At 43.5% G+C, this 26,297-nt stretch overlaps 1 protein-coding gene across 2 annotated transcripts in view; it reads left to right on the top strand.

The window, feature by feature from the left end:
• The first annotated feature begins 748 nt into the window (after positions 1–748).
• The window catches only part of SLC26A4 (solute carrier family 26 member 4), a 36,584-nt gene continuing 11,035 nt past the window's right edge, over positions 749–26,297 (top strand). The window contains exons 1-15 of one of the 2 annotated variants that reach the window (XM_039354477.1): positions 749–828; positions 2,412–2,579; positions 2,711–2,850; positions 5,793–5,903; positions 6,079–6,254; positions 7,211–7,375; positions 9,655–9,807; positions 11,347–11,429; positions 13,270–13,417; positions 15,127–15,240; positions 16,512–16,589; positions 18,100–18,195; positions 20,725–20,831; positions 23,133–23,202; positions 25,718–25,810. In XM_039354477.1, the coding sequence (XP_039210411.1) occupies positions 2,425–2,579; positions 2,711–2,850; positions 5,793–5,903; positions 6,079–6,254; positions 7,211–7,375; positions 9,655–9,807; positions 11,347–11,429; positions 13,270–13,417; positions 15,127–15,240; positions 16,512–16,589; positions 18,100–18,195; positions 20,725–20,831; positions 23,133–23,202; positions 25,718–25,810 (1,689 nt within the window). In that variant the 5' untranslated portion in view covers positions 749–828; positions 2,412–2,424. Of the gene's footprint in view, positions 829–2,258; positions 2,580–2,710; positions 2,851–5,792; positions 5,904–6,078; positions 6,255–7,210; positions 7,376–9,654; positions 9,808–11,346; positions 11,430–13,269; positions 13,418–15,126; positions 15,241–16,511; positions 16,590–18,099; positions 18,196–20,724; positions 20,832–23,132; positions 23,203–25,717; positions 25,811–26,297 lie in introns of those variants that run through there. The other variant, XM_039354478.1, reaches the window with a different exon arrangement.

Genomic DNA, 26,297 nt, shown 5'->3' with positions numbered 1-26,297 from the left:
AATTCCTCCTTATTTCCAGGTTGCTTCCCTCCTTGGTTAGTTTCCATCCACCTGTTACTTCTTGTCCTGCCTTCAGGGGCTTTGGAGAATAGCTTGACTCCCTCTTCTTTGGGGCAGCCCCTGAGACACGGCTATCATGTCAAAAGATGTATTCCAAAAGGCAACTTGGGTGGTTCCCCCCCCTCCTTAAAAACCTTTGGCTGCTCATCCGAGATGCTTCTTCTGTTGTTTGATGTGAAAAAAAACTTTTTTGGGGGGGGGACCAAGACAGTCCAGTTGCCTTCTGGAAAAGTCCTTTTGGGACACCTGCGACCTGGATGACTGACACCCTCCGTAGACCTTAATTAGGATTCCATCCCCAAAGAGAATAAGAGGATTTTTGGGAAAAAGGTTACTTAAAAGTGGGAAAGATGGAGGGGGGGACACACAAACGCCCCTTCCTCAGCCGGGCATCCAACTTCCCAGGGAGTGAGAAAGAGGGAGCCCCCCCCTTCTCCAAGGGAGGGTGAACCCCGAGTCTCAGTTGCGGGTTCCCCCCCCCCCAGGCTCCCCCAGCCCAGCCCAGCCCTCGTTCAGACGAGCCTGCGAGGCAGGAAAGGCAGCGAGGGCCGAGCCGAGCCGAGCCGGGAGAAGGGAGGGAGGGAGAGAGGCGGTGGCGGGCGGGCAAGCAAGGCAGGCAATCCTCTGCCCGGTAGCCGGACGGTTCTGTTTGCCTGTAAATAAAGGCGAAGCGTCCCAGGCGGAGATGGCCGTATAAAAGCGGCTGCCACGCGGGTCCAGACGCCTGGCCCAAAACTGGGACTCCGGGCGCAGGAGGAGGAGGAGCAGGTAAAGAGGCGACGGGGACCTGCTGAGTGGTCTCTGGGGGGCCCCGGCTGGGGAAGGGTCGTCCCGGCAGGTTGGGCTGCTGTAGAGGAGGAGGAAGAGGAAGAGGAAGAGGAGCGGGGCGCGCTTCAGACCTCGGACAGCGCTCGAGGGGGGCCGGGACCCCCCCCCAATTCCGACCCGGCGTCCTGGGCTTGGCTAGAGGGAGGGAGGGGAAGGAAGGGAAGGGATGCGGCTAAGCAAACGAGGGGGGGTCACGGAAGGTTGCCCCCCTCCCTCTGCAACTCGCGAGGTGCGCCTTGCCTGGTGGAATGAGGAGGGGGGCATCCCGGGGTGCCTCTCCTCCACCTGTGTGCCCAGGGGTGGGGATGCTCTCAGGGCGTCCCAGTTGACACTAGCCCTCCCCCCCCGAGCCCCAGCCCCCCATTCATCCCTTTCCCCCAGTCCTTTTGGCCTCTCAGCCCCCCCTCTCCTCCCTGGGGATCCCGCAGGGACCCTTGCCCCAGCCAGTTCTGCTTCTCATCCCCCTCTCATCCCCAGCCCCCTTCACCCCTCAGGGACCCCCAGGGCCCCTCACCCGCCCAGCCCTTTTTCCCTCTCAGCACCCCTCAGCCTCCCTCTTCCACAATCCTCTGTCCCTTGCTTCTCGTCCTCCCTCAGTTCCCTTCACCCCCAGCCCCTTTTCTAGATCCTTCACCCTCAACCCTCCTTGCCTCTCAAAGCCCGTTGACCCCCCCCAGCCCCTCTTGCCTCTCAGCACTCCTCTCCCCTCAAGTTCCTAGCCCCTCAGCCCCCTCGCCCTCCATCCCACACTATCTCTTAAGGGTTGAGGGTTTTCCTCAACTCAAAGAAAGGAGAGAGGGAGGGAGGGAGGAAGGAAGGAAGGAAGGAAGGAAGGAAGGAAGGAAGGAAGGAAGGAAGGAAGGAAGGAAGGAAGGAAGGAAGGAAAAAAGGAAAGAAAGAAAGAAGAGAGAAAGAAAGAAAGAAAAAAGAGAAAGAAAGAAAGAAAGAAGAGAGAAAGAAAGAAAAGAGAAAGAAAGAAAAGAGAAAGAAAGACAGAAAGAAAGAAAGAAAGAAAGAAAGAAAGAAAGAAAGAAAGAAAGAAAAAGAGAAAGAAAGAAAAGAAAGAAAAAAGAAAGGAAAGAAAGAGAGAGAAAGAAAGAAAGAGAAAAAGAAAGAAAAGGAAAGAAGGAAGGAAGAGAAAGAAAGGAAAGAAAGAGAGAAAAAAGAAAAGGAAGGAAGGAAAGGAAGGAGAGAAAGAAAGAAAGAAAGAAAGAAAGAAAGAAAGAAAGAAAGAAAGAAAGAAAGAAAGAAAGAAAGAAAAGCGCCTGGTTTGGTACTCCGGCTTCTGCCGTTGCTCTGTCAGGATCTTTGCCTGGCTGGTCCCCTTCCTCGGCTTGCAAAGAGCTTGAGGCTGGGGGGGGGGGAATGGGGAGAGCTGGCCCAGGTGGGTGGTGGGCAGGAGCTGGCAGGAGCCGGCCCAGGGCTGCAGAAGTCCAGGCGTGGGCTCGGTTTGTCCTTTGATGCCTCTGCGCCCGAGTCTGCTTTGGGAAGGCTAGTTGTCTCCTTCGCTGTCTTTCCCCCAGGTGGGGGACAGCCATGGCAGCCAGCGGTGGGGCCGACGGAGACCGCCCGGATCTCAGTCGCTACGTGGTGAGCCGACCCATCTACAACGAGCCCAACTTCCAGGAGGAGAACGAGAAGAAGCTGGTGGTGCCCAAAACGCTCCGCGAGCGAGTCCAGAAATCCTGCAGGTAACCTGGCCGACCTGCGTAGGTTTGGGGAACGGTTTTGAGCCGAGAGTGGTGTCCGCTCAAGGGGGCCTCTCACTCAGTCCTTTTGGCAAGTGACCGTTGTTTTTTGTTTTTGTTTTTGTCTTGGGCAGCTGTTCGAGAAGAAAAGCCTTGCAAGTCACCAAGACCTTCTTCCCTATTCTGGAGTGGCTGCCCAAGTACAGGATTAAGGAATGGCTCCTGAGCGACATAATTTCGGGCGTCAGTACGGGACTCGTGGCTACCTTACAAGGTAAGAGAGGGACACACCTTTAACCTCAGGAGATGCAGAGGTCGAACTATACTGGGGCTATTCAAGGTCTCTTCCTCTCCCTCTTTCTCTCTCTCCCCCTCTCCTTCTCCCTCCCTCCCTCTCTCCCTCTCTCTTTCCCTCTCCCGCTCCCGCTTCCTCTCCCTCTCTCCCTCTTTCTCCCCCTCCCTTCCCCTTCTCTCATTCTCTCCCTCTCCTTGTCTCTCTCCCTCCCTCTCCCTCTTTCTCCCCCTCTCCCTCCCCTCACCCTCTTTCTCCCCCTCCCTCCCCCTTCTCTCATTCTCTCCCTCTCCTTGTCTCTCTCCCTCCCTCTCCCTCTTTCTCCCCCTCTCCCTCCCCTCACCCTCTCCCTCTTTCTCCCCCTCCCTCCCCCTTCTCTCATTCTCTCTCTCTCTCTCCCTCCCCCCTCTCCCTCTCTCTCCCCCTCCCTCTCTCCCTCCCTCTCTCTCTCTTTCTCCCCCTCTCTCCCTGCCTCCTTCCGCTCCCTTTCTCTCTTTCTCCCCCTCCCTCCCCATTCTCCCATTCTCTCCCTCCCCCTCTCCCTCTGTCTCCATCTCCCTCTCTCCCTCCCTCTCCCTCTCTTTGTCTTTCTCCCCCTCTCTCCCTGCCTTCTCCTTCTCCCTCCCTCTCCCTCTGTTTCTCCCCCTGTCCCTCCCCCCTTATTCTCTTTTTCATTCTCTCTCTCTCTCCCTCCCTCCCTCCCTTTCTCCCTCTCCATTTGGATCAAGGAGCGATCCAACCTCAAACGAAGCTGAATTTTTCTGAGGGTGGGTACAATTATTCAGTGGAACGATTTGCCTATTTGCTTCAGGCTCAGAAAAAAAAAACCACGCTTGCCTCCAGACGTTGTGGGTGCTCCACCGCTGGAGGTTTTCAAGAAGACATTGGACAGCCATTTATCTGATATGGTATGGGGTCTCCTGTTGAAGCAGGGGTTGGACTGGAAGACAACCCCCCCCCCAGGTCCCTTCTGACTCTGTTATTCTGTATTGTGTTCTGCATTTAACGTGGATTGTTTGTTCACCCCTGTGGCTCAAAACCAGTGGAATCATTTGGCAATTAAACTGACCCGGATGTTTCCCTAGCTTTAAATGTTGCTCAGGTTTACTTAGACCAGTGGTTCTCAACCTGTGGGTCGGGACCCCATTTGGGGTCGAACGACCATTTCACGGGGGTCGCCAAACAACGCAGTCCGCCATTTTTCCCCCCTTTTCCTTAGCTGTGCTACTCCCTTTTATTCTATTGGCTTTTGAAAGCCAATAGAATAGACTCTCGTGAACAGAGTCTAATTTTATTGGCTTTCCAAAGCCAATAGGAATTGTCCAGGCTGTCTCTGCCCTGCTGAGCCCGTCAAAAGTCCCATTCTGCAAACGGTGCTGCACCAGTTGAGTAGTCCTCGACTTATGACCGGTTGGGGGTCGCAGCATTAAAAAGGTTGAGAACCACTGACTTAGATGCCTTTTCATGTTCGCAAACCCTAAAGTTTGTAGGGTTTCAGCTCGTGTCTTATTTATTTAAATTTGATTCCACTGAAATACTGCACAAAATCAACCCCGGTTTACTTTTTAGTATTACCTGCTCAGTATTTTTACATGTAGCACATGGTCTAGACCAGGGGTAGGCAACCTTGGCCCTTTTATGACTCGTGGACTTCAACTCCCAGAATTCCTGAGCCAGCCACGCTGAGGAAAAATGAAGAGGTTTCCATGCTGAGCCATGCTGGCTTAGGAATTCTGGGAGTTGAAGTCCACGAGTCATGAAGGGGCCATAGTTCCCCCATGCTGGCTCAGGAATTCTGGGAGTTCATCCACGAGTCATAAAAGAGCCAAGGTTGCCTACCCCTGGTATAGACCCATACCACTATATTGTATATAAATAACAAATAAATATTAAATACTGTGTGAACTTCAACTCCCAGAATTCCTGAGCCAGCCATGCTGAGGAGAAATGGAGATGTTTCCATGCTGAGCCATGCTGTCTCAGGAATTCTGGGAGTTGAAGTCCACTAGTCATAAAAGATCCAAGGTTGCCTACCCCTCGTATAGACCCATACACCTACATATAAATAACAAATAAATATTAAATACTGTGTGGACTTCAACTCCCAGAATTCCTGAGCCAGCCATGTTGAGGAGAAATGGAGAGGTTTTCATGCTGAGCCATGCTGTCTCAGGAATTCTGGGAGTTGAAGTCCACGAGTCATAAAAGAGCCAAGGTTGCCTACCCCTGGTATAGACCCATACCCCTACATATAAATAACAAATAAATATTAAATACTGTGTGGACTTCAACTCCCAGAATTCCTGAGCCAGCCATGCTGAGGAGAAATGGAGAGGTTTCCATACTAAGACATGCTGGCTCAGGAATTCTGGGAGTTGAAGTCCACGAGTCATAAAAGAGCCAAGGTTGTCTATCCCTGGCCTAGATGTAGAAGGGGTGAACCTCAGATGGGAAATACATATTCAGGTAATTCTCATTTGGGACTACTAGATTATCAAAAAGCACTGAGGCTGTTAATTAAATTGTCCCATGACTGCGTCCAGTTTTACAGCCTTGCTTTCCCTGTCCGTTAAGCAAATTGTGCTTCCACCATTTCATTTTGATGGTTAAAAGCACGGAAATGACCTTCTCGTGTGATGCTGCAATGGTCAAAAACTCATGCCAGTTGCCAAGCCAACCAAATCATGATCACATGACTGCAGGGACCCTACAACGGTCATAAATAACCAGGTTACTTTTTTCAGTGTTGTCGTAACTTTGAGCAATTGCTCAACGAACAGTCGTAAGACAAGGGCTCCCTGTTACAGATTGTATTTGTCTATTAAAGAACAGCGTGTTTACATTAATGTATTTATAATTGACTTTAAGATGCCGCAGAATACGATTTTACATTTTTTTTAAAAAAAAAAATTCTGTACCGTCAGGTTTGGCGTACGCCTTATTGGCTGCAGTTCCCATTGGATACGGCCTCTATTCCGCATTTTTCCCCATCCTGACGTACTTCTTCCTAGGAACATCAAGACACATCTCCGTCGGTAACTGGATATATTTTTTTTAATTTTAATAAGAGATATGTTTCTGTGAGAAAGAGGCATTCTGGGAGTTGAAGTCCACAAGTCTTAAATTCGCCAAGGTTGGAGACCCCTGCCTTTGCCATAACATTGGCTTCCAAAGATACATTTTAAAAACAGATATACTTCCTTTCGACAGGACCTTTCCCTGTGGTTAGTTTGATGGTGGGCTCCGTAGTATTAAGCATGGTACCTGACATGGATAACAGTAACATGACGGGGGTGAACGGAACAACCGGGGTAGTCATGGCCTCCACAGACGCCCAGCGGGTCCTCATTTCCAGCACTGTGACCTTCCTGGTTGGCATAATCCAGGTAATCAAACCAGACCAAGCTGTCTCAAAACTTTATTGTATATATAACTGGAGAAAATGCTCTCTTTTTTTCCCCCTTTTAATTTTTGGACAATTGATCTATAGCAGACATGTCAAACACAAGGCTTGGAGGCCAGATGCAGCCCGTGAAGTGGTTTCATGCGGCCCGTGAAGCCATCCTGGAAACAGTGAGGGAACGGCCCCCGCTGCCTTGACCCTGGCCCAGGCCGGCCGGGAGCCAATGTACAATTTTGGGGTGGCCATCTATGCTGAAATGCATTCAGTCTTAGCTCCACAAGGCTGTCTAGAAGCAGCAAGGAACCAGCCCCTGCCGCGTCGGCCCTGGCCCCGGAGTGCATGCTGGGGAGGTGTCCCCCTTTGTGAGGAATGAAGAAATGGACCATGCCTTGGCACTTGCCCCGGTCCCACCCCCTTCTGCCAGAGACCCCCAGATCTGTCCCACTCCTGCCCAGGCCCCCACAGGCCCGCTTGACGCGAACGATGTAGAGCTGGCCATGCCCACCCAGTAGGACACACCCACTCCATCCACGCCCACCCAGTAGGCCGCCCCTCCCCGCACCCCCCCCCCCGAGGGCAACTGCAATGCTGATGCGGCCCTCAATGAAATTGAATTTGACACCCCTGATCTATAGTTTTGCATAATGGATCCATTGCACTGTTTTTATTTTAACCACAAGAAGACTGAGGATTATTTCCTGGGAAAGATGGGGTTAGAGTCTATTAAATTAATACCGGGATAAGTAAAGATGGGCGGAAATTTATTGATTTATTTTCGTATCAGACAAGAAAGGAAGGCCAGGAAAGTGTAGGATCTTGTCTGGGGGATATTGAGTTATAGGTCTTCCACCTCCTTACTTTTTAAATAGTTTGCTGTGCTCCTTATTATTTTTTAACCGTTTAGGAAATTATGTGGTTTTTTTTCTCCCTTCCCCTCAGCTAGTGTTTGGAGTACTTCAAATCGGTTTTATTGTAAGGTACCTTGCTGATCCGTTGGTTGGTGGATTTACAACAGCTGCTGCTTTTCAAGTATTTGTTTCACAGCTGAAAATTGTGCTGAACGTTTCAACCAAAAACTACAACGGAGTCCTTTCCATAATCTACGTAAGTGTTTCTTACTAAACTGAACTTCCTTGGCTAACTGTTGCTCCCTTGTGTTCCTCAGCTTTTGGTCCACAGTGTGTTGATCTACAATAGTATGGATAAATGTCTGTGGAGAGTGTCCGACATCCAGATCATAGTGGCCTCGAAGGTGCGCTTTTTCAAAAGGCAACTGGACTGTTTCAAGGAGGAGGAGGAGGAGGAGGAGGAGGAGAAGAAGAAGAGAAAGAGGAGGAGGAGGAAAAGAAGAAGAAGAAGAGGAGGAGGAGGAGGAGGAGGAGAAGAAGAATAACAAGAAAAAGAAGAAGAGAAGAGGAGGAGGAGGAGGAGGAGGAGGAGGAGGAGGAGAAGAAGAAGAAGAAGAAGAAGAAGAAGAAGAAGAAGAAGAAGAAGAAGAAGAAGAAGAAGAAGAAGAAGAAGAAGAAGAAGAAGAAGAAGAAGAAGAAGAAGAAGAAGAAGAAGAAGAAGAAGAAGAAGAAGAAGAAGAAGAAGAAGAAGAAAGAAGAAGAAGAAGAAGAAGAAGAAGAAGAAGAAGAAGAAGAAGAAGAAGAAGAAGAAGAAGAAGAAGAAGAAGAAGAAGAAGAAGAAGAAGAAGAAGAAGAAGAAGTTGTTTCTCTTCTCATCCAAGGATGAAGCTTCTTGGATGAGAAGAGAAATGTCTTTCTCTTTCTCCTCAAGGAAAAACAGTCCAGTTGCCTTTTGGAAAAGCAATTTTGAGACAACAGAATGGATAGTTGTTGAGTGGCAGATGTCTACACTTAACAATTTTGTGGGGTACGAGGTTACATTAGTGGGGTACGAGGTTACATTAGATCAGGGTCTTCAAACTTGGCTGGCTGAGGAATTCTGGGAGTTGAAGTCCACAAGTCATAAAAGGGCCAAGTTTGAAGACCCCTGCATTAGATGGAGGAAGACCACACAACCTGTCACACCTATGGGATGGACTAGGGTTTCCAATAAAAATTAGCCAGCATTCTCTGCCCACTGAGTATCCAGGGTCTTAATCAGAATAAAACAGGAAGGGACCTTGGAGGTCTTCTAGTCCAGCCCCCTGCTCAAGTAGGAGTCCTTACATCATTCCAGGAAAAGTGGCTACCCCATCTCTTCTTAAAAACCTCCAATGATGGAGCACCCACAACATCTGGAGGCAAGCTGTTCCACTGGTTAATTGTCCTCACTGTTAGGAAGTTCCTCCTTAATTCAGATTGCTTCTCTTCTTGATTTGTCTTCATTAAAATGAACTTCAGTTCTCCTTCCCATTAAAGTTTTCCCTAAATATCTTATTGACAGAAGCCATTATTTCTTTTTGCCATCATGGAATTCAGAATAGGTTTGCTCTCATCACTTTTAAAAAGAAGGGGAGAAAATGATTATTTAAGAGCAATTCTACATTGCTTTTCATTTTTAGATAAAATAGCCCAAATGGCTGTAACATTATTCAAGAATAAAAGAAAAGAAAATATTTTTTAAACAAAAAAAAATAAATAAGAACATGTTAAAAAAAGAAAAGAAGATGAAACAAATGAGATAAATTAATCTGAGAAAGAGAACTGGGGTAGATGGTTATTTGTCTGAAATGGTACAGGGTTTCCTGCCTGAGCAAAGGGTTGGACTAGATGACCTCCAAGGTCCCTTCCAACTTTATTATTATTATTATTATTATTATTATTATTATTATTATTATTATTATTATTATTCATCGCACAGTCAGCCAGATGTTCAGACTGGATTTGGCATTTTTGTCTACCTATCCAGTCCTTCCCAAGGACCTGGGATAGGCAGATGTGGATGTTTGATGGTATTACAGGTATCGTCGCAGGATGGAAGCAGTTCCTAGTAAGGCTGCCTTTTGCAATTGACGAATGGCAAATTTGTCAATGCCAATGGTGTTCAAGTGGTGCTCCAGTTGTTTTGGGATTGCACCCAAGGCACCTATTACTATTGATACTATCCTTGTTTGCTTTACTACTACTATACTACTACTACTACTACTACTACTACTATTATTATTATTATTATTATTATTATTATTATTATTATTATATTCTGACTCTGTTAAAGGAGGGATACCAGTTTGACAGCTGTGCAGCTTCTCCTGAAAAACTCTAATGAAGTACAGCCAATTCTTTTTGGAGGCAACCTAGTCAATTATTAATCCATGCGTATTACTAAGATGTTCTTGTAGTACTATTTCTGCAATTCAGGTTTGCTAATTTTGGGCCCTAACTACTTGAACAACCGGAACACATAATTCTCGTCTTATTTTTGTCTTCTGTCTTTAGACGCTGATAGAAATATTTGAAAATATTAGAACCACCAATATAGCTGACCTAGTGGCGGGGCTGCTGACCATTGTGGTGTGCATGGCTGTCAAAGAGATTAACGACCGCTTCAGGCACAAGATCCCAATTCCCATTCCGATAGAAGTGATTGTGGTAAGCCGACAACTTTGAGAAACTCAAGAAAGTTATAGGAGAACCAGATCGGCTTTCTTTCTTTATACCTTTTTGAATTTGGACTTCTATTGCGATTGCGGTTCTACGGCTCCGTACAGGTAGCCCTCGACTTACGACCAAAGTTGAGACACAACATTTAGGTTGCTAAGCGAGACGGCTTTTAAGTGAGCTTTGCCCCATTTTACGACCTTTCCTGTCACAGATGCTAAGTGAATCATAGCGGTTGTTAAATTAGCAACAGGTTGTTAAGGGAATGTGGCTTCCCCCATTGACTTTGCTTGTCAGAAGGTCGCAAAAGGGGATCACGTGACCCCCCCGGGACACTGTGACCGTCGTAAGTGTGAACCAGCTGCCAAGTGTCCAAATTCTGATCACATGACCACGGGGATGCTACGAAGGTCGTAACTGTGAAAAATGCTCACAAATCTCTTTTTTCAGTGCCACTTTAACTTTGATGGTCACTAAATGAACTGTTGTAAATCGAGGACTACCTGTATTATGGTGATTTTCTTATGGTTTTATCTTAATTTAATATATTATCTCCTATATTGTATTGTCCACATATCATATATATATATATATATATGATATGGTTAATAATGCTAAAAATATGATATATATGTGTATATGTATGTGTGTGTATATATATATATATGTGTGTATATGTTTTCTGAGGTTTTCGCGGGTGTTTGTATGTAGGTCTTTGGTTATTCGGGTTTTCTCCCGCGTAAAATTGGAAGTGTGTTGGAGACGTTTCGACGAAGTCCCATTCATCATCTTCAGGCTGGTGTTTTCGGCTTCGTGCTTCTAAGAGCAATGTTCCTAGAAGCATGAAGCCGAAAACACCAGCCTGAAGATAACGAATGGGACTTCGTCAAAACATCGCCAAGACACTTCCAATTTTACGCGGGAGAAAACCCGAATAACCAAAGACCTACATGTGTGTGTGTGTGTGTGTGTGTGTGTGTGTGTATGTATGTATGTATGTATTTATGTGTGTATATATATATATATATACACATACATACATATTTTATATATACATATACATACACATACACACACGTGCGCACACATACATACATACATACATACATATATATATATATACACATATATATATACATATCAAAAATGATATTAAAAATAAAAGAATGATTCCTGGGTATATTCATATCGAACAACAAACAGGCGTGAACACCAGGAAAAGTTAAAAACTATAAAAGTTTTAATTGAATAAAATACCAAGCTTTCGTTGGCTACTGCCAACATCGTCAGGGTTCGTTCAGGAAAACTTATTTATAGATGAAAAGCCGTTTGCGCCCGACTCTTGGATCTCGTCATGGGTCCTGACCGGCCAATCAACGCTTCGGTCCTAATCCCCGTGTTATTAACTAATTTGCCCTTGCTTCCCTTACTTGCGCATATATTGCTACTCACTTCCCTCTCCTCTTCCATACATATACATAAATAGTAAATAAATAAAATGTCTTCTGCTATTTTTATTTTTGAATCCAGACTATCGTTGCCACGGGCATTTCCTACGGAGTGGACCTTGAGAAGAAATATAATGCAGGGATTGTGAAAACTATTCCTAGAGGGTGAGTACAGATTATTGGTCTTCTAACATTCAAACCAAAGGCTAAATGCAACTAAATTTTGAGTTTAAGGAGAAAAGTTAAGAGGGGAATCAAGCGATCCCCAGTTATAGATACTCCTCAACTTACAACAGTTCATTTAGCGACCTTTCAAAGGTAAATGGCACTGAAAAATGGGATATAAGACTTCGCACTTACAGCCATTTTGGGACCCCCAAGATCACATGATCAAAATTTAAAGCTCAACAACCAACATGTAATTCCAAGGGGCATCCAGAGAGAGCCATACGTTCCCAGCCGGCTTCTAACAAGCAAAGTCAATGAACAGGAGCGGGATTCACTTAACAGCCACGTGATTTCCTTAACAACCATGGCCAAAAAGATTATAACGTTGGGCAAGACTCATTTAATGACCGCCTTGCTTAGCAAAATGAATTTAATTTAATTTATTGATTGATTTGCATCCCGCCTTTATGATTTTTCACAAAAAACTCAAGGTGGCAAATGTATTCAACTCCTCCTCCTCCTCCTCCTCCTCCTCTCCTTTCTCCTCCTATTTTCCTCACAACAACAACCCTGTGAGGTAGGTTGTGTGTATGTGTATTTGCCACCTTGAGGTAGTTGTAAAAATAATAATGGCAGGATATAAATAAGAAAATAAATAAATGTATGTGTCTGTAAAAAAATCTATTATTATTATTATTATTATTATTATTAATAATAATAATAAAATAAAATAATAAAATAAAATAATAAAATAAAATAAAACAATAAAATAAAACAATAAAATAAAATAAAATAAAATAAAATAAAATAAAATAAAATAGTAAAATAAAATAAAATAAAATAGTAAAATAAAATAAAATAAAAGTACAGGCAGTGCTCGACTTTCAACCACAATTGTTCCCAAAATTTATATTGCTTAGTGAGACAGTTCTTAAGTGAGTTTTGCACCATTTTACAACTTGTGTTGCCACCATTAAATGAGTTTTGCCCCATTTTATGACCTTTTTTGCTACAATTGTTAAATGAATTAACAAATTAGTCACACGGTTGTTAAGTGAATCTGGCTTCCCCCATTGGCTTTCTTTGTCAGAAGGTCACAAAAGGGGATCACGTGACCCTGGGGACGCTGCAACTGTCACAAGTACATGTCAGTTGCCAAGCCTCTGAATTTTGATCACATGATCATGAGGATGGTGCAACGGTTGTAAATGTGGAAAAATGGTCATGAGTCACATTGTAACTTCGAACTGTCACTAAGCAAACTTTGTAAGTCAAGGGTGATCTATCTATACCAGGGGTAGGCAACCTTGGCTCTTTTATGACTCGTGGACTCCAACTCCCAGAATTCCTGGGCCAGCCATGCTGAGGAGAAAGGGAGAGGTTTCAAAGCTGAGCCATGCTGGCTCAGGAATTCTGGGAGTTGAAGTCCACGAGTCATAAAGCGGCCTAGGCCTAGGTTAGAGGTAGGCAACCTTGGCTCTTTTATGGCTCGTGGACTTCAACTCCCAGAATTCCTGAGCCAGCCATGCTGAGGGGAAAGGTAGAGGTGTCCAAGCTGAGCCATGCTGGCTCAGGAATTCTGGGAGTTGAAATCCACGAATCATAAAGCGGCCTAGACCTAGGTTAGAGGTAGGCAACCTTGGCTCTTTTATGACTCATGGACTTCAACTCCCAGAATTCCTCAGCCAGCTTGGAAACCTCTCCCTTTCCCCTCAGCATGGCTGGCTCAGGAATTCTGGGAGTTGAAGTCCACGAGTCATAAAAGAGCCAAGGTTGCCTACCCATGATCTATAGAATTATCCATATGCATTTCTCTCCTGCTCCTTTTCCTCTTCAGGTTTTTGCCTCCTCAACGTCCAGCGGTGGAGAAGTTTGGAGAGATGCTGGCCTCGTCATTTTCCATTGCGATTGTCGCTTACGCTATCGCCGTCTCAGTAGGGAAAGTCTATGCCACCAAGTATGATTATTCCATTGATGGAAATCAGGTATGGAGAACGGGGCCGGATTCCCGACGAACAGGGAAATGCCATCTAACCTGAGTTTTCTTTAAGGCACTAAATAAAAGAACCTGCATATCTAGCCTTTTTTGGGGGGGAGAGGGGGGGGCTAGAATATTAAAATTTACAGCTGAAGTTGGCAGCTTGTAGAGAATACCATCACCACATTAATAGAGGTGGGCAGCCATGCACATGGGTAACCGAAAGTAAAAATAAAGTAAAAAGTGGAGTGAAGCAGCCATGCAAATGAATAAAATAAAATAAAGTGAAATACAATAAAGTGAAGTGAAGTGAAATGAAGCAGCCATGCAAATGAATAAAATAAAATAAAAATAAAGTGAAGCAGCTATGCAAATGAATAAAATAAAGCAAAAATGAACTGAAGCAGCCATGCAAATGAATAAATTAAAGCAAAAATGAAGTGAAGTGAAGCAGCCATGGAAATGAATAAAATAAAGTGAAGTGAAATGAAGCAGCCATACAAATGAATAAAATAAAGCAAAAATGAAGTGAAGTGAAGCAGCCATGCAAATGAATAAAATAAAATAAAAATAAAGTAAAAATAAAGTGAAGTGAAATAAAGCAGCCATGCAAATGAATAAAATAAAGTAAAAATAAAGTGAAGTGAAGCAGCCATGAAAATGAATAAAATAAAGCAAAAATGAAGTGAAGTAAAGCAGCCATGCAAATGAATAAAATAAAATAAAAATAAAGTGAAGTGAAGTGAAGTGAAATGAAGCAGCCATACAAATGTATAAAATAAAATAAAAATAAAGTGAAGTGAAGTGAAGCAGCCATGCAAATGAATAAAATAAAGTAAAAATAAAGTGAAGTGAAATAAAGCAACCATGCAAATAAATAAAATAAAGTGAAGTGAAATGAAGTGAAATGAAGCAGCCGTGCAAATGAATAAAATAAAGTGAAGTGAAATGAAGCAGCCATGCAATTGAACCAAATAAAATAAAAATACAGCGAAGTGGTGAAGTGAATTCAACGTTCCAGTCCAAAAGTCCCAAGCCCATTTGAGGAACTTCCGAGAGGTGTGGACTTCAATTCCCAGAATTCCTCACCCATCTTAAAGGGGCCAGGGCTGACAAGCAGGAAGGAGAACCACAGGGCTGAATAAATCTGAGCTGTTCCAGAAGACCTCAGTCTGTCATATCCGACATCATTTAGCAATCCTTCGAAATCACAGTGACATTGAAAAAAGTGACTTATTAGTGGTCCTCTCACTTATGACCGTCGCAGCCCATGATCAAAATTTAGCTCCATGGCAACTGGCATGTATTTACTAGGGTTGCAGCGTCCCAGGGTCACGTGATCGCCGTTTGCCACCTTTCCAGCCAGCTTCTGACAAGCAACATCAGTGGGGGGAAGCCAGATTCACTTAACGACCTCGTGGTTCACTTAACGACGATGGCGAATCACTTAACGATGGTGGAGATTCATTTAACGGCAATGATGATTCACTTGATGGTGATGATTCACTTAACGGCGGCGATTCACTTAACAAATGTGTCATAAAAGTTTGTAAAAATGGGGAATCGCCTTGCTTAGCGACAGAAATGCTGGTCTTCTTTTGTGGTCGTAAGTCGAGGGCCACCTGTAGTTTCTCCAAGCCTGTTCTAATAAAATATTTCCATGTATGATGAAGGACTTTGTGTTTTACGCACGGTTTGTTTATTCCCGTTTTCTAGGAATTTATTGCCTTTGGAATCAGCAATATCTTTTCAGGAGCCTTTTCTTGCTTTGCTGCAACCACCGCGCTCTCTCGCACTGCGGTCCAAGAAAGCACAGGTGGAAAAACTCAGGTATTTACCTGGCCCAGAAGGAAGGGACGTCTGCTGCCTGTCCATCATTCTTGGAACTGATTTGCCGGAGCGGATTTTGAACAAGTCATCTAATGATTGATCCTAGTTGCATAGGATTTTAGCCTAAGACAGGGGCGGGCAACCTTGGCTCTTTTATGACTCGTGGACTTCAACTCCCAGAATTCCTGAGCCAGCATGGGGGAACTATGGCCCCCTCATGACTTGTGGACTTCAACTCCCAGAATTCCTGAGCCAGCATGAGGGAAACTTTGGCCCCCTCATGACTTGTGGACTTCAACTCCCAGATTTCCTGAGCCAGCATGGGGGAACTATGGCCCCTTCATGACTGGTGGACTTCAACTCCCAGAATTCCTGAGCCAGCGTGGGAGAATTATGGCCCCCTCATGACTTGTGGACTTCAACTCCCAGAATTCCTGAGCCAGCATGGGGGAACTATGGCCCCTTCATGACTGGTGGACTTCAACTCCCAGAATTCTTGAGCCAGCATGGCTCAGCTTGGAAACCTCTCCCTTTCCCCTCAGTGTGGCTGCTCAGGAATTCTGGGAGTTGAAGTCCACGAGTCATAAAAGAGCCAAGATTGCCTACCCCTAGTTTAGGGTTTGGGTTAGGGTTAGGGTAAGGGTTGGCGTTAGGATTAGGATTAGGATTAGGATTAGGCTTTGGGTTGGAGTGGGCTTGGGTTAGGATTAGGCTTTGGATTAGGGTTAAGATTAGGATTAGGCTTTGGGTTAGGGTTGGGGTTGGGGTTAGGATTAGGTTTTGGATTAGGGTTAGGGTTAGGGTTCGGATTAGGATTAGGATTAGGCTTGGGGTTAGGGTTAGGGTCAGAGTTAGGATTAGGGTTAGGGTTAGGGTCAGAGTTGACTTCCTTATCTTGTCAGCTTTGCTTGTTCCTGTAGACCCAAACATTCTTCTCCTAGAACTAATATTGATAATTCTGCTCTATCTGTCTCTCCCAACACTTTAATTCCTGTCGCACATTAAACAGGCACGTGTAGATCGGACATCCTTATTGGTATATGACTATGAAGCTTAGTTTTAAAAATATCAAGTTTTAAAATAGGGTTTTGAAGTCACATGTCCTTGTGCAAAAAGAATGAAAAAATATCTCTGATTCTCTCGGAATGTTATTTTGACAAGTCAAACTCTCTACTGAAAACAGCTCACTAACTGTGTAAACTAGCCCCTTTGCATAAGTATTCCTGAAAACAAACTTATTTTCTTGATGATTCCCAATATTTTATTTTCAGGTGGCCGGTATAATCTCAGCGCTTATTGTACTAATTGCTATTGTCGCTTTGGGGAAACTGCTGGAACCGCTGCAAAAGGTATTTTATTCTGATATATTTTACCCTTTGTTTCATATTTTGTGCTCTGGATAAACAGAAATCTCCCTCCTTTTCTTGCATGACACAGGTCAGCTACTGTAATGGGGATAAAATAAAAGGTGATCCTTAAATTGACAACTGTTCATTTAAAAATGGTTCAGAGTTACAACAGCCTCAGTAAACACAGCTTACAATTTACAACAGGTGCACCCACCCTTACTATCACATAATTGCAACTCAGGCACTGGGTAACTAACTCACATCTACAACACTTGCAGCAACTAAGATGATTAAAGGTTGGAGATTAAAACATAGGAAGAACGGTTGCAGGATTTGGGTTTGGCTAGTCTAGATAAAAGAAGGACTAGGGGGGACATGATAGTAGTATTCCAGTATTTGAGGGGCTGCCACAAAGAAGAGTGGGGGGTCAACTTATTCTCCAAAGCACCAGAAAGCAAGACAAGAAACAATAGATGGAAACTAATCAAGGAGAGAAGCACCCTGGAATTAAGGAGAAAGTTCCTAACAGTGAGGATGATTAACCAGTGGAACGACTTGCCACCAGAAGTGGCAGGTGCTCCATCACTGGAGGCTTTTAAGAAGAGACTGGACAGCCACTGGTCTGAAATGGTAGAGGGTTGCCTGCTTGAGCAGGGGGGTGGATTAGATGACCTCCAAGGTCCCTTCCAGCTCTATTCGGATTGATTTTGCAGTTACACGATGGCAATTTATGATCTTCCCAGCTGGGAAGTCATTTGAGGAATCTGGATTTGCTGAACAACTTCATGATTCGCCTTAATGACTCTGGTAGAAATGGTGATAATTTGCTTCATGATAGCAAGCGAAATTTCAGTCCCGATTGTAATCAGAAGTAGAGGACTTATCTGAATTTATCTATCCAGAGGCATTCCTAGGAGATTAGATTAGATTAGATTAGATTGCCTTTGTTGTCATTTTTTTGTAAAATGTAAAATGTACATTTTTGTAAAATGTAAAAGACATGGACATAAACAAGGGGCTACATTTTGACATTTTTAACCACTCCCCCAAAACCTCCGCTTGTACAGGTAGTCCTCACTTTATGACCATCCAGCCCAAAATTTCTGCTGTTAAGTGAGACATTTGTGAGGTGAATTTTGGTCTTTTTTATGACCTTTCTTGCCACAGTTGTTAAATAAATCATTGCAGTGGTTAAGTTAGTTCCCCCGTGACTTTACTTGTCAGAAGATCACAAAAAGTTGATCACATGAACTTTGGACACGGCCACGGTCGTAAGTATGAACCCAGTTGCCAAGCGTCTGAGTTTTGATCACGTGACCCTGGGGATGCTGCAACAGTTGTGTGAAAAACGGTCATAAGTCGCTTTTTTCAGGGCCGTTGCAACTTTGAACCATCCCTAAATGAATTGTCGTAAGTCGAGGATTACCTGTAACTTCTTCGGAGTCTCTCAAACGGGTTTTTGCTTTTTTTAAAACAACAATAACGCTAATGTTTCTTTTTCTCTTTGTAGTCTGTTTTGGCAGCTGTGGTCATTGCGAACTTAAAAGGGATGTTCATGCAAGTTTGCGATGTCCCTCGTTTGTGGAGGCAGAGCAAAGCAGACGCAGTGAGTCCCGTTGCCGTTCGGTTCACAAAAAGCTGAGAGTTATTGGTCACACTTGAATTAATCTCTTCTCTATTTAAGCAGCTGCCTTTCGCTTCACTTAATAATTAATCCCTTGCTGAGAATCTCATGTCACCGGGAGAAAAAAACAACAACTAAAAACCAAGAGCTTCTTGGTTATTCCAGGGAATTTCTGACCATCGAAGATCCGTGTCGGGCAAGAAAAATCAGCCCCACACCGAAGGTCAAATTAAACTGATTTACTATTAAAGGCCTATGCAGAGGAATCTTCTCAACTAGGAGTTGAGAATTTGCTAGCAGTTAGATAAGGGTCCACAGAATTCAAGGGAGGCTACAGTTTGTTTGTTTGTGGCTATGTAGGGATGCTAAGCTGATTCCTCTTTTGACTCCACCCACAGTTTCTGCCATTCCTTCTCCTACACTCCTATAACCGTCTCTAACTAATTTCGCTTTTCTGAAATAGCCTTCCTACACAGGCTTTGTTTTTACTGAGGAAGTTTCAGTAACATATCGGTTATCATACTATCAAGAGGATGGCCTCAGAAAAATGTATTCATCCTATCTATAGAAAACTAGCACGTTAAGAAGAAAATAAAACTGCAGACCTTTCTTCTAACAAATATTTGTTGTTGGTTATTGGAAGGTGCAAAACTTGTGTGGACCCTCTGGTGTGAACTTTCTAACCACACCCGATTTAACCTGTGTTGGGCAGCCACTCTCCAACCGTTGTGGGGAGATGTTAACTTCTTCATGTTCAAAAAATTAATTAATGAATTCACGAAAGTGGGATTAAACGAGTATGAGGCTAAGACAAAAGTTTATCAAATCAGGTAGAACTCGATCACATATTGTAATACTAGGAGCAATAGTACTTAGACTTAGTTACTTAACAATTGCAGTGACTCACAATTGGGGCGAGAAAGTTTGTAAAAATGGGGCAAAGTTCACTTAGGAACAGAAAATTTGGGCTCAACTGTGGCCGTATGTTGAGGACTACCTGTATACTGGCCCATAGTGCTTTACAATCTGAGTCCTCATTTTACCGAATTCGGGAGGACGGAAGGCTGAGTCAACCTTGAGCCAGTCAGGATCAAACTCCAGGTGATGGGCAGAGTTTGCCTGCAATTCTGCATTCTAACCATTGCACCACCAGGAAGGAGAATGAGGAAGGGAATAAGAGGGAAGAAGGGAGGGAGGGACGAAGGAAGGAAGGGAGGGAGGAAGGAAGGAAGGAAAGGAGGAAGGAAGGAAGGAATAGCAATAGACTTATATACTGCTTCACAGTGCTTTACAGTTCTCTCCAAGCGGTTTACAGAGTCAGCCTGTCGCCCCCAACAATCTGGGTCCTCATTTTACTGAATTTGGAAGGACAGAAGGCTGAGTCAACCTTGAGCCAGTCAGGATCAAACTCCTGGCAGTGGGCAGAGTTAGCCTGCAGTATTGCATTCTAACTATTGCACCACCAGGAAGGAGAATGAGGAAGGGAATAAGAGGAAAGAAGGAAGGAAGGAAGGAAGGAAGGAAGGAAGGAAGGAAGGAAGGGAGGGAGGGAGGGAGGGAGGGAGGGAGGAATAGCAATAGACTTATATACTGCTTCACAGTGCTTTACAGCCCTCTCCAAGTGGTTTACACAGTCAGCCTGTCGCCCCCAACAATCTGGGTCCTCATTTTACTGAATTTGGAAGGACAGAAGGCTGAGTCAACCTTGAGCCAGTCAGGATCAAACTCCTGGCAGTGGGCAGAGTTAGCCTGCAGTATTGCATTCTAACTATTGCACCACCAGGAAGGAGAATGAGGAAGGGAATAAGAGGAAAGAAGGAAGGAAGGAAGGAAGGAAGGAAGGAAGGAAGGAAGGGAGGGAGGGAGGGAGGGAGGGAGGGAGGGAGGGAGGGAGGGAGGAAAGGAGGAAGGAAGGAAGGAATAGCAATAGACTTATATACTGCTTCACAGTGCTTTACAGCCCTCTCCAAGTGGTTTACACAGTCAGCCTGTCGCCCCCAACAATCTGGGTCCTCATTTTACTGAATTTGGAAGGACAGAAGGCTGCGTCAACCTTGAGCCAGTCAGGATCAAACTCCTGGCAGTGGGCAGAGTTAGCCTGCAGTATTGCATTCTAACTATTGCACCACCAGGAAGGAGAATGAGGAAGGGAATAAGAGGAAAGAAGGAAGGAAGGAAGGAAGGAAGGAAGGAAGGGAGGGAGGGAGGGAGGGAGGGAGGGAGGGAGGGAGGGAGGAATAGCAATAGACTTATATACTGCTTCACAGTGCTTTACAGCCCTATCCAAGTGGTTTACACAGTCAGCCTGTCGCCCCCAACAATCCGGGTCCTCATTTTACCGACCTCGGAAGGATGGAAGGCTGAGTCAACCTTGAGCCCCGTCAGGATCGAACTCCAGACAGTGGGTAGCGTTTGCCTGCAATACTGCACGGTGCCACCAGGGCTCTTCAAAGCCTATTGACGGCAATCTCGATGGGGTGATTTAACACCCCCGTCTCTTTCTTTTTCCAGATGATCTGGATTTTCACGTGTGTAGCATCCATCATCCTGGGATTGGATTTGGGATTACTTGCTGGTTTGGTATTTGCCCTGCTGACGGTGGTGCTGAGAGTTCAGTTGTGAGTATAATTCCCCCAAAAAGAACTTTGCGCCCAAGACTGGAAAATAAATGCAAACCCCTCCCCAGACGGAGGTTTTTCAAGCACAAAGTGCTACCAAAGCTGCCATTGCTTTTGCTTCTGCTATTTGCGGATAGCCCTTGACTTCATTTAGCACACTGGTTCTCAACCTTTTTAATGCCGCAAGCCCCAACCGGTCGTAAGTCGAGGACTACTCAACCGGTCGTAAGTCGAGGACTACTCGACTGGTGCAGCATCATTTGCAGAATGGGACTTTTGGTGGGCTCAGCAGGGCAGAGACAGCCTGGACAATTCCTATTGGCTTTTGAAAGCCAATAGAATTAGACTCTATTCAAGAGAGTCTATTCTATTGGCTTTCAAAAGCCAATAGAATAAAAGGGAGGAGCACAGCTAAGGAAAAGGGGGAAAAAATAGTGGACTGCGTTGTTTGGCGACCCCCGTGAAATGGTCGTTCGACCCCAAATGGGGTCCCGACCCACAGGTTGAGAACCACTGATTTAGCAGCTGTTCAAAGCTACAACGGCACTGAAAAATATGACTTATAACCGGACCTTTTGCTCCTGATGGTTGCAGCATCCCCATAGTCACAGGATCACAATTTGGGCACTTGGCAACTGGTTGCAGCATCCTGGGGTTGTGTGATCGCTATTTGTGACCTTCCCAGAGAGCTTCTGACAAGCAAAATTAATGAGAGACGACAGATTCGCTTAATGACAGAAAGATTCACTAAAACTGCAATAGAATAGAATAGAATAGAATAGAGAAATAAGAATAAAATAGATAGAATAGAATAGAATAGAATAGAATAGAATAAAGAAATAAGAATAGAATAGAATGGAATGGAATAGAATAGAATAGAATAGAATAGAATAGAATAGAATAGAATAGAATAGAATAGAATAGAATAGAGAAATAAGAATAGAATAGAATAGAATAGAATAGAATAGAATAGAATAGAATAGAATAGAATAGAATAGAATAAAGAAATAAGAATAGAATGGAATGGAATGGAATGGAATGGAATAATAGAATAGAAAGGATAATAGGATAGGATAGAATAGAATAGAATAGAATAGAAGAGAATAGAATAGAATAGAAAGAAATAAGAATAAAATGGAATGGAAATAGAATGGAATGAATATGAATAGGAATAGAATAGAGAATAGAATAGAATAGAATAGGAATAGAATAGAATAAGAATAGATAGGAATATAAGAAGAATAATAGCATAGAATGGAATAGAAATAGAATAGAATAAGAATGAATAGAATAGAATAAGAATAGAATGGAATGGAATGGAATAGAATAGAATAGAATAGAATAGAATAGAAAAGAATAGAATAGAACAGAATAGAATAGATAGAATAGAATAAATAAATAATAATAGAATGGAATTGAATGGAATGGAATGGAATGGAATAGAATAGAATAGAATAGAATAGAATAGAATAGAATAGAATAGAATAGAATAAAGAAATAAGAATAGAATAGAATAAATTAAATAAGAATAGAATAGAATAAAGAAATTAGAATAGAATAGAATAGAATAGAATAGAATAGAATAGAATAAAGAAATAAGAATAGAATAGAATAAATTAAATAAGAATAGAATAGAATAGAATAAAGAAATTAGAATAGAATAGAATAGAATAGAATAGAATAGAATAGAATAGAATAGAATAGAATAGAATAGAATAGAACGCAGAATGGAATGGAATGGAATGGAATAGAAGCTGGAAGAGACCTTGGAGATCTTCTAGTCCAGCCCCCTGCTCAAGCAGGAGAACCTATACCACCTCAGACAGATGATTGTCTAGACTCTTCTTAAAAATCTCCAGTGATGGAGCGTCCACGATTCCTGGTGGAAAGCTGTTCCACTGGTTGATTGTCCTCACTGTTAGGAAGTTTCTCCTTAATTCCAGGTTGCTTCTCTCTTTGATCAGTTTCCAACCATTGTTTCTTGTCCTTCCCTCTGGTGCTCTGGTGAACAACCTGACCCACTCTGCCTTGTGGCAGCCCCTCAGATAATAATTCACTTATAATTCACCATGGGAAAGAAAAAGTTGCAAACAGGCTGGGATTCATTTAACAATCACTTCTGTTCCCAATTGTGGTCGTACGTTGAGTTAGGCTATCAGTGATGGCTGAGCTACCCTTGCTTGCAACAAATTTTGTGTATGGCTCCCAGCCATTGCTTGCAACAAATTCTGTTCTGTAGGATTGCATTGGTTTTAATTTTGAAATCTTGATCTTGATCAATATTTTGTTTTGTTTTGTCAGTCCTTCCTGGGGTAAACTTGCTAACGTTCCTGGCACGGATCTGTATAAGAACATCAAAGAATACAAAAATGTAAGACGGTCTAGCAAACTAATATTTCAAATACTTAGAGGGGGGAATAAAAGACTGTTTAAGATTTATTTCGGAGTTGATTGAAATGCGGTCTGCATGACAAAAGGATGGATAGGTCAATTTCTGGAGTCTCATAAAAGATAAAAGTGGGCGGATCGAGAATTAATAACCATTTGAAGCATATCAAACCAAATCAATCCGTTCATCAATTCACTGTTACTTCAGTAGATTATGGCAGGAGTAGGCAACCTTGGCTCTTTTATGACTCGTGGACTTCAACTCCCAGAATTCCTGAGCCAGCCTGGCTCAGCATGGAAACCTCTCCCTTTCCCCTCAGCGTGGCTGGCTCAGGAATTCTGGGAGTTGAAGTCCACGAGTCAGAAAAGAGCCAAGGTTGCCTACCTCTGGATTATGGGAACAAATTGAATTCTTTTTATATAACCAAAGTCTTGTGAAGACTGTTTTTAAGAAAGAGATCATAGCATTTTCGCTGTAGGAGAACCTACAGAAGTGGTAGGACTACAATTCCCAGCATTCAGATGGTCCTGAATGATGGTCATCGACTTACAACAGTTCATTTAGTGACTGTTCAAAGTTACTTCAGCACTGAAAAAAGTGACCTACGACTGTTTTTCACACTGTTGCAGCATCCCCACGGTCACGTGATCAAAATTCGGACGCTTGGCAGCTGACTCATATTTATGACGGTTGCCGCGTCCTAGGGTCACGTGATCCCCTTTTGCGATCTTCAGACAAGCAAAGTCAACGGGGGAAAAGCCAGATTCGCTTAACAACCGTGTTACTAACTTATCAGCTGCAGTGATTCACTTAAAAACTGAGTCACTAATTTAACAACTGCAGTGATTCATTTAACAACAGTGGCAAGAAAAGTCGTAAAACGGGGCCAAATTCACTTAACAAATATCTCCCTTAGCAACAGAAATTTTCAGCTCAACTATAGTTGTAAATGGAGGATTATCTGTATGGGCCAAATTGTTTTGGCTGCTGAGAAGCATATTTCAGCAAGATCTGCAATGCCAAAGGCTGCTTGCTCCCATTTTTGTGGACAATAATATTAGAAGAGCAAAGTCTTGATAGAGGAGAGCGAAAGTAGAATAAAAATCCTCAGAACAATGCTTGCTTCTGTTAGAAATAGTTGGGGCATGGCGAAAGGGCATAGTCTTTATAAATCTAAAACAATACTGTATACACAGTGTGTTATACACACAGAGATATATAGTACACAGTACACAATAAGATAAGATAACCTTTATTGTCATTTTTTTACTGTGGGCACAAAGGCACACATCAAAAATGAAATTTAGTTGCCCGCTCTCAAAGTGAAACTCATACATGATACACACCTAAACATACCATGAACAACATATGTATAGACCCACATCCCTACATATATGTAGCAAATAAATATTAAATACTGTCCATCTTGAAAATATAAGGGAAGGAGGAAGCTTGAGAGTTCACAAGGTTAATGCTGTATGGAATGAAAATTATGGCTGAATCTGGATGTTTTGCTACGGATAATACCCAATATAGTGTACCCTTCATCATGAGCGGCGTTCATCCGATGCAAAAGTGGATTGATTATCTCTGATTGCCAACGAGAGCACACTGTGGGCACTTTAAAAGATTGTTTGAAGGGGACCCATCTATATTTGAACAAATAGCTACTTGATCTTCATATATAGCAGTGGTTCTCAACCTTTTTAATTCCGCGACCCCCAACCGGTCGTAAGTCAAGGACTACTCAACTGGTCGTAAGTCAAGGACTACTCAACTGGTGCAGCACCGTTTGCAGACTGGGGCTTTTGGCGGGCTCAGCAGGGCAGAGACAGCCTGGACAATTCCTATTGGCGTTTGAAAGCCAATAGAATTAGACTCTATTCAAGAGAGTCTATTCTATTGGCTTTCAAAAGCCAATAGAATAAAAGGGAGTAGCACAGCTAAGGAAAAGGGGGGAAAAATATGGCGGACTGCATTGTTTGGCGACCCCCGTGAAACGGTCGTTCGACCCCAAATGGGGTCCCAACCCACAGGTTGAGAACCACTGATATATAGCATATTGGCATATTGACAGCTGTCACTGTAGTGGGGAGAGATGTATAGAGGTTAAGAAGAAGACCGTTATTTGTGGGTTATACAGAATATTATAGAAGTAATTGGGAATTGACCAAGAACAATTTATCTACATGAGAGATGGGAAAATTTGGTTCTGTCTACCTTATTGTTTAAGTCTCACACCCTCTGCTTAGGTTAATCGTAGTAACAGTATAACAGAGTTGGAAGGGACCTTGGAGGTCATCTAGTCCAACCCCCTGCTCAGGCAGGAGACCCTATACCATTTCAGACAAGTGGCTGTCCAGTCTCTTCTTAAAAACCTCCAATGATGGCACACCCACAACTTCTGAAGTCAAGCTGTTTTGCTAGGTTTTTTTTTTCTGAGCCTAAAGCAAATAGGATTTATTTATAATGGAGTCAATACTTATTTTTGCAACAGGTGGTGGAACCCGAAGGAGTGAAGATCCTCAAGTTTTCGAGTCCCATTTTTTACGCTAATATCGATGGCCTAAGAAGCAGTGTCAAATCTACCGTAAGTAGTCGTGTTTTCAAATGTTTGCTACTGAGGTTTATCAAAATATCAATACAGTGTTCCGTGTGAGGTGTAGCACGGATTAAGTTTGTTGAAATGATACCAATAGAATGGAACTGTGGAGTTCTTGAGGCTCTCTGCGTTTGATAGTTTTCGTGTAGACGTTTCATGACCCAGCTGGGCAATATCATAAATCAGAACAGAATTAGGAGGGACCTATAAGGTCTTCTAGTCCAGCCCCTTGCTGAAGCAGGAGACCCTATACCATTTCAGACAAGTGACTGTCCAGTCTCTTCTTAAAACCCCCTACTGATGAAGCACCCACAATTTCTGGAGGCAAGCTGTTCCACTGGTTAATTGTCCTCCCTGTTAGGAAGTTTCTCCTTAATTCCAGGTTGCTTCTCTCCTTGGTTAGTTTCCATCCATTGTTTCTTGTCTTGCTTTCTGGGGCTTTGGAGAATAGTTTGACCCCCTCCTCTTTGTGGCA

The sequence above is a fragment of the Crotalus tigris genome, unplaced genomic scaffold (assembly GCF_016545835.1).
Source record: "Crotalus tigris isolate CLP2741 ecotype Arizona unplaced genomic scaffold, ASM1654583v1 scf7180000018553.2237530, whole genome shotgun sequence".
Taxonomy (NCBI): Eukaryota; Metazoa; Chordata; class Lepidosauria; order Squamata; family Viperidae; genus Crotalus; species Crotalus tigris.
The sequence above is the reverse complement of the archived record's forward strand: the minus strand, read 5'-3'. Positions and strand labels throughout refer to the sequence as shown.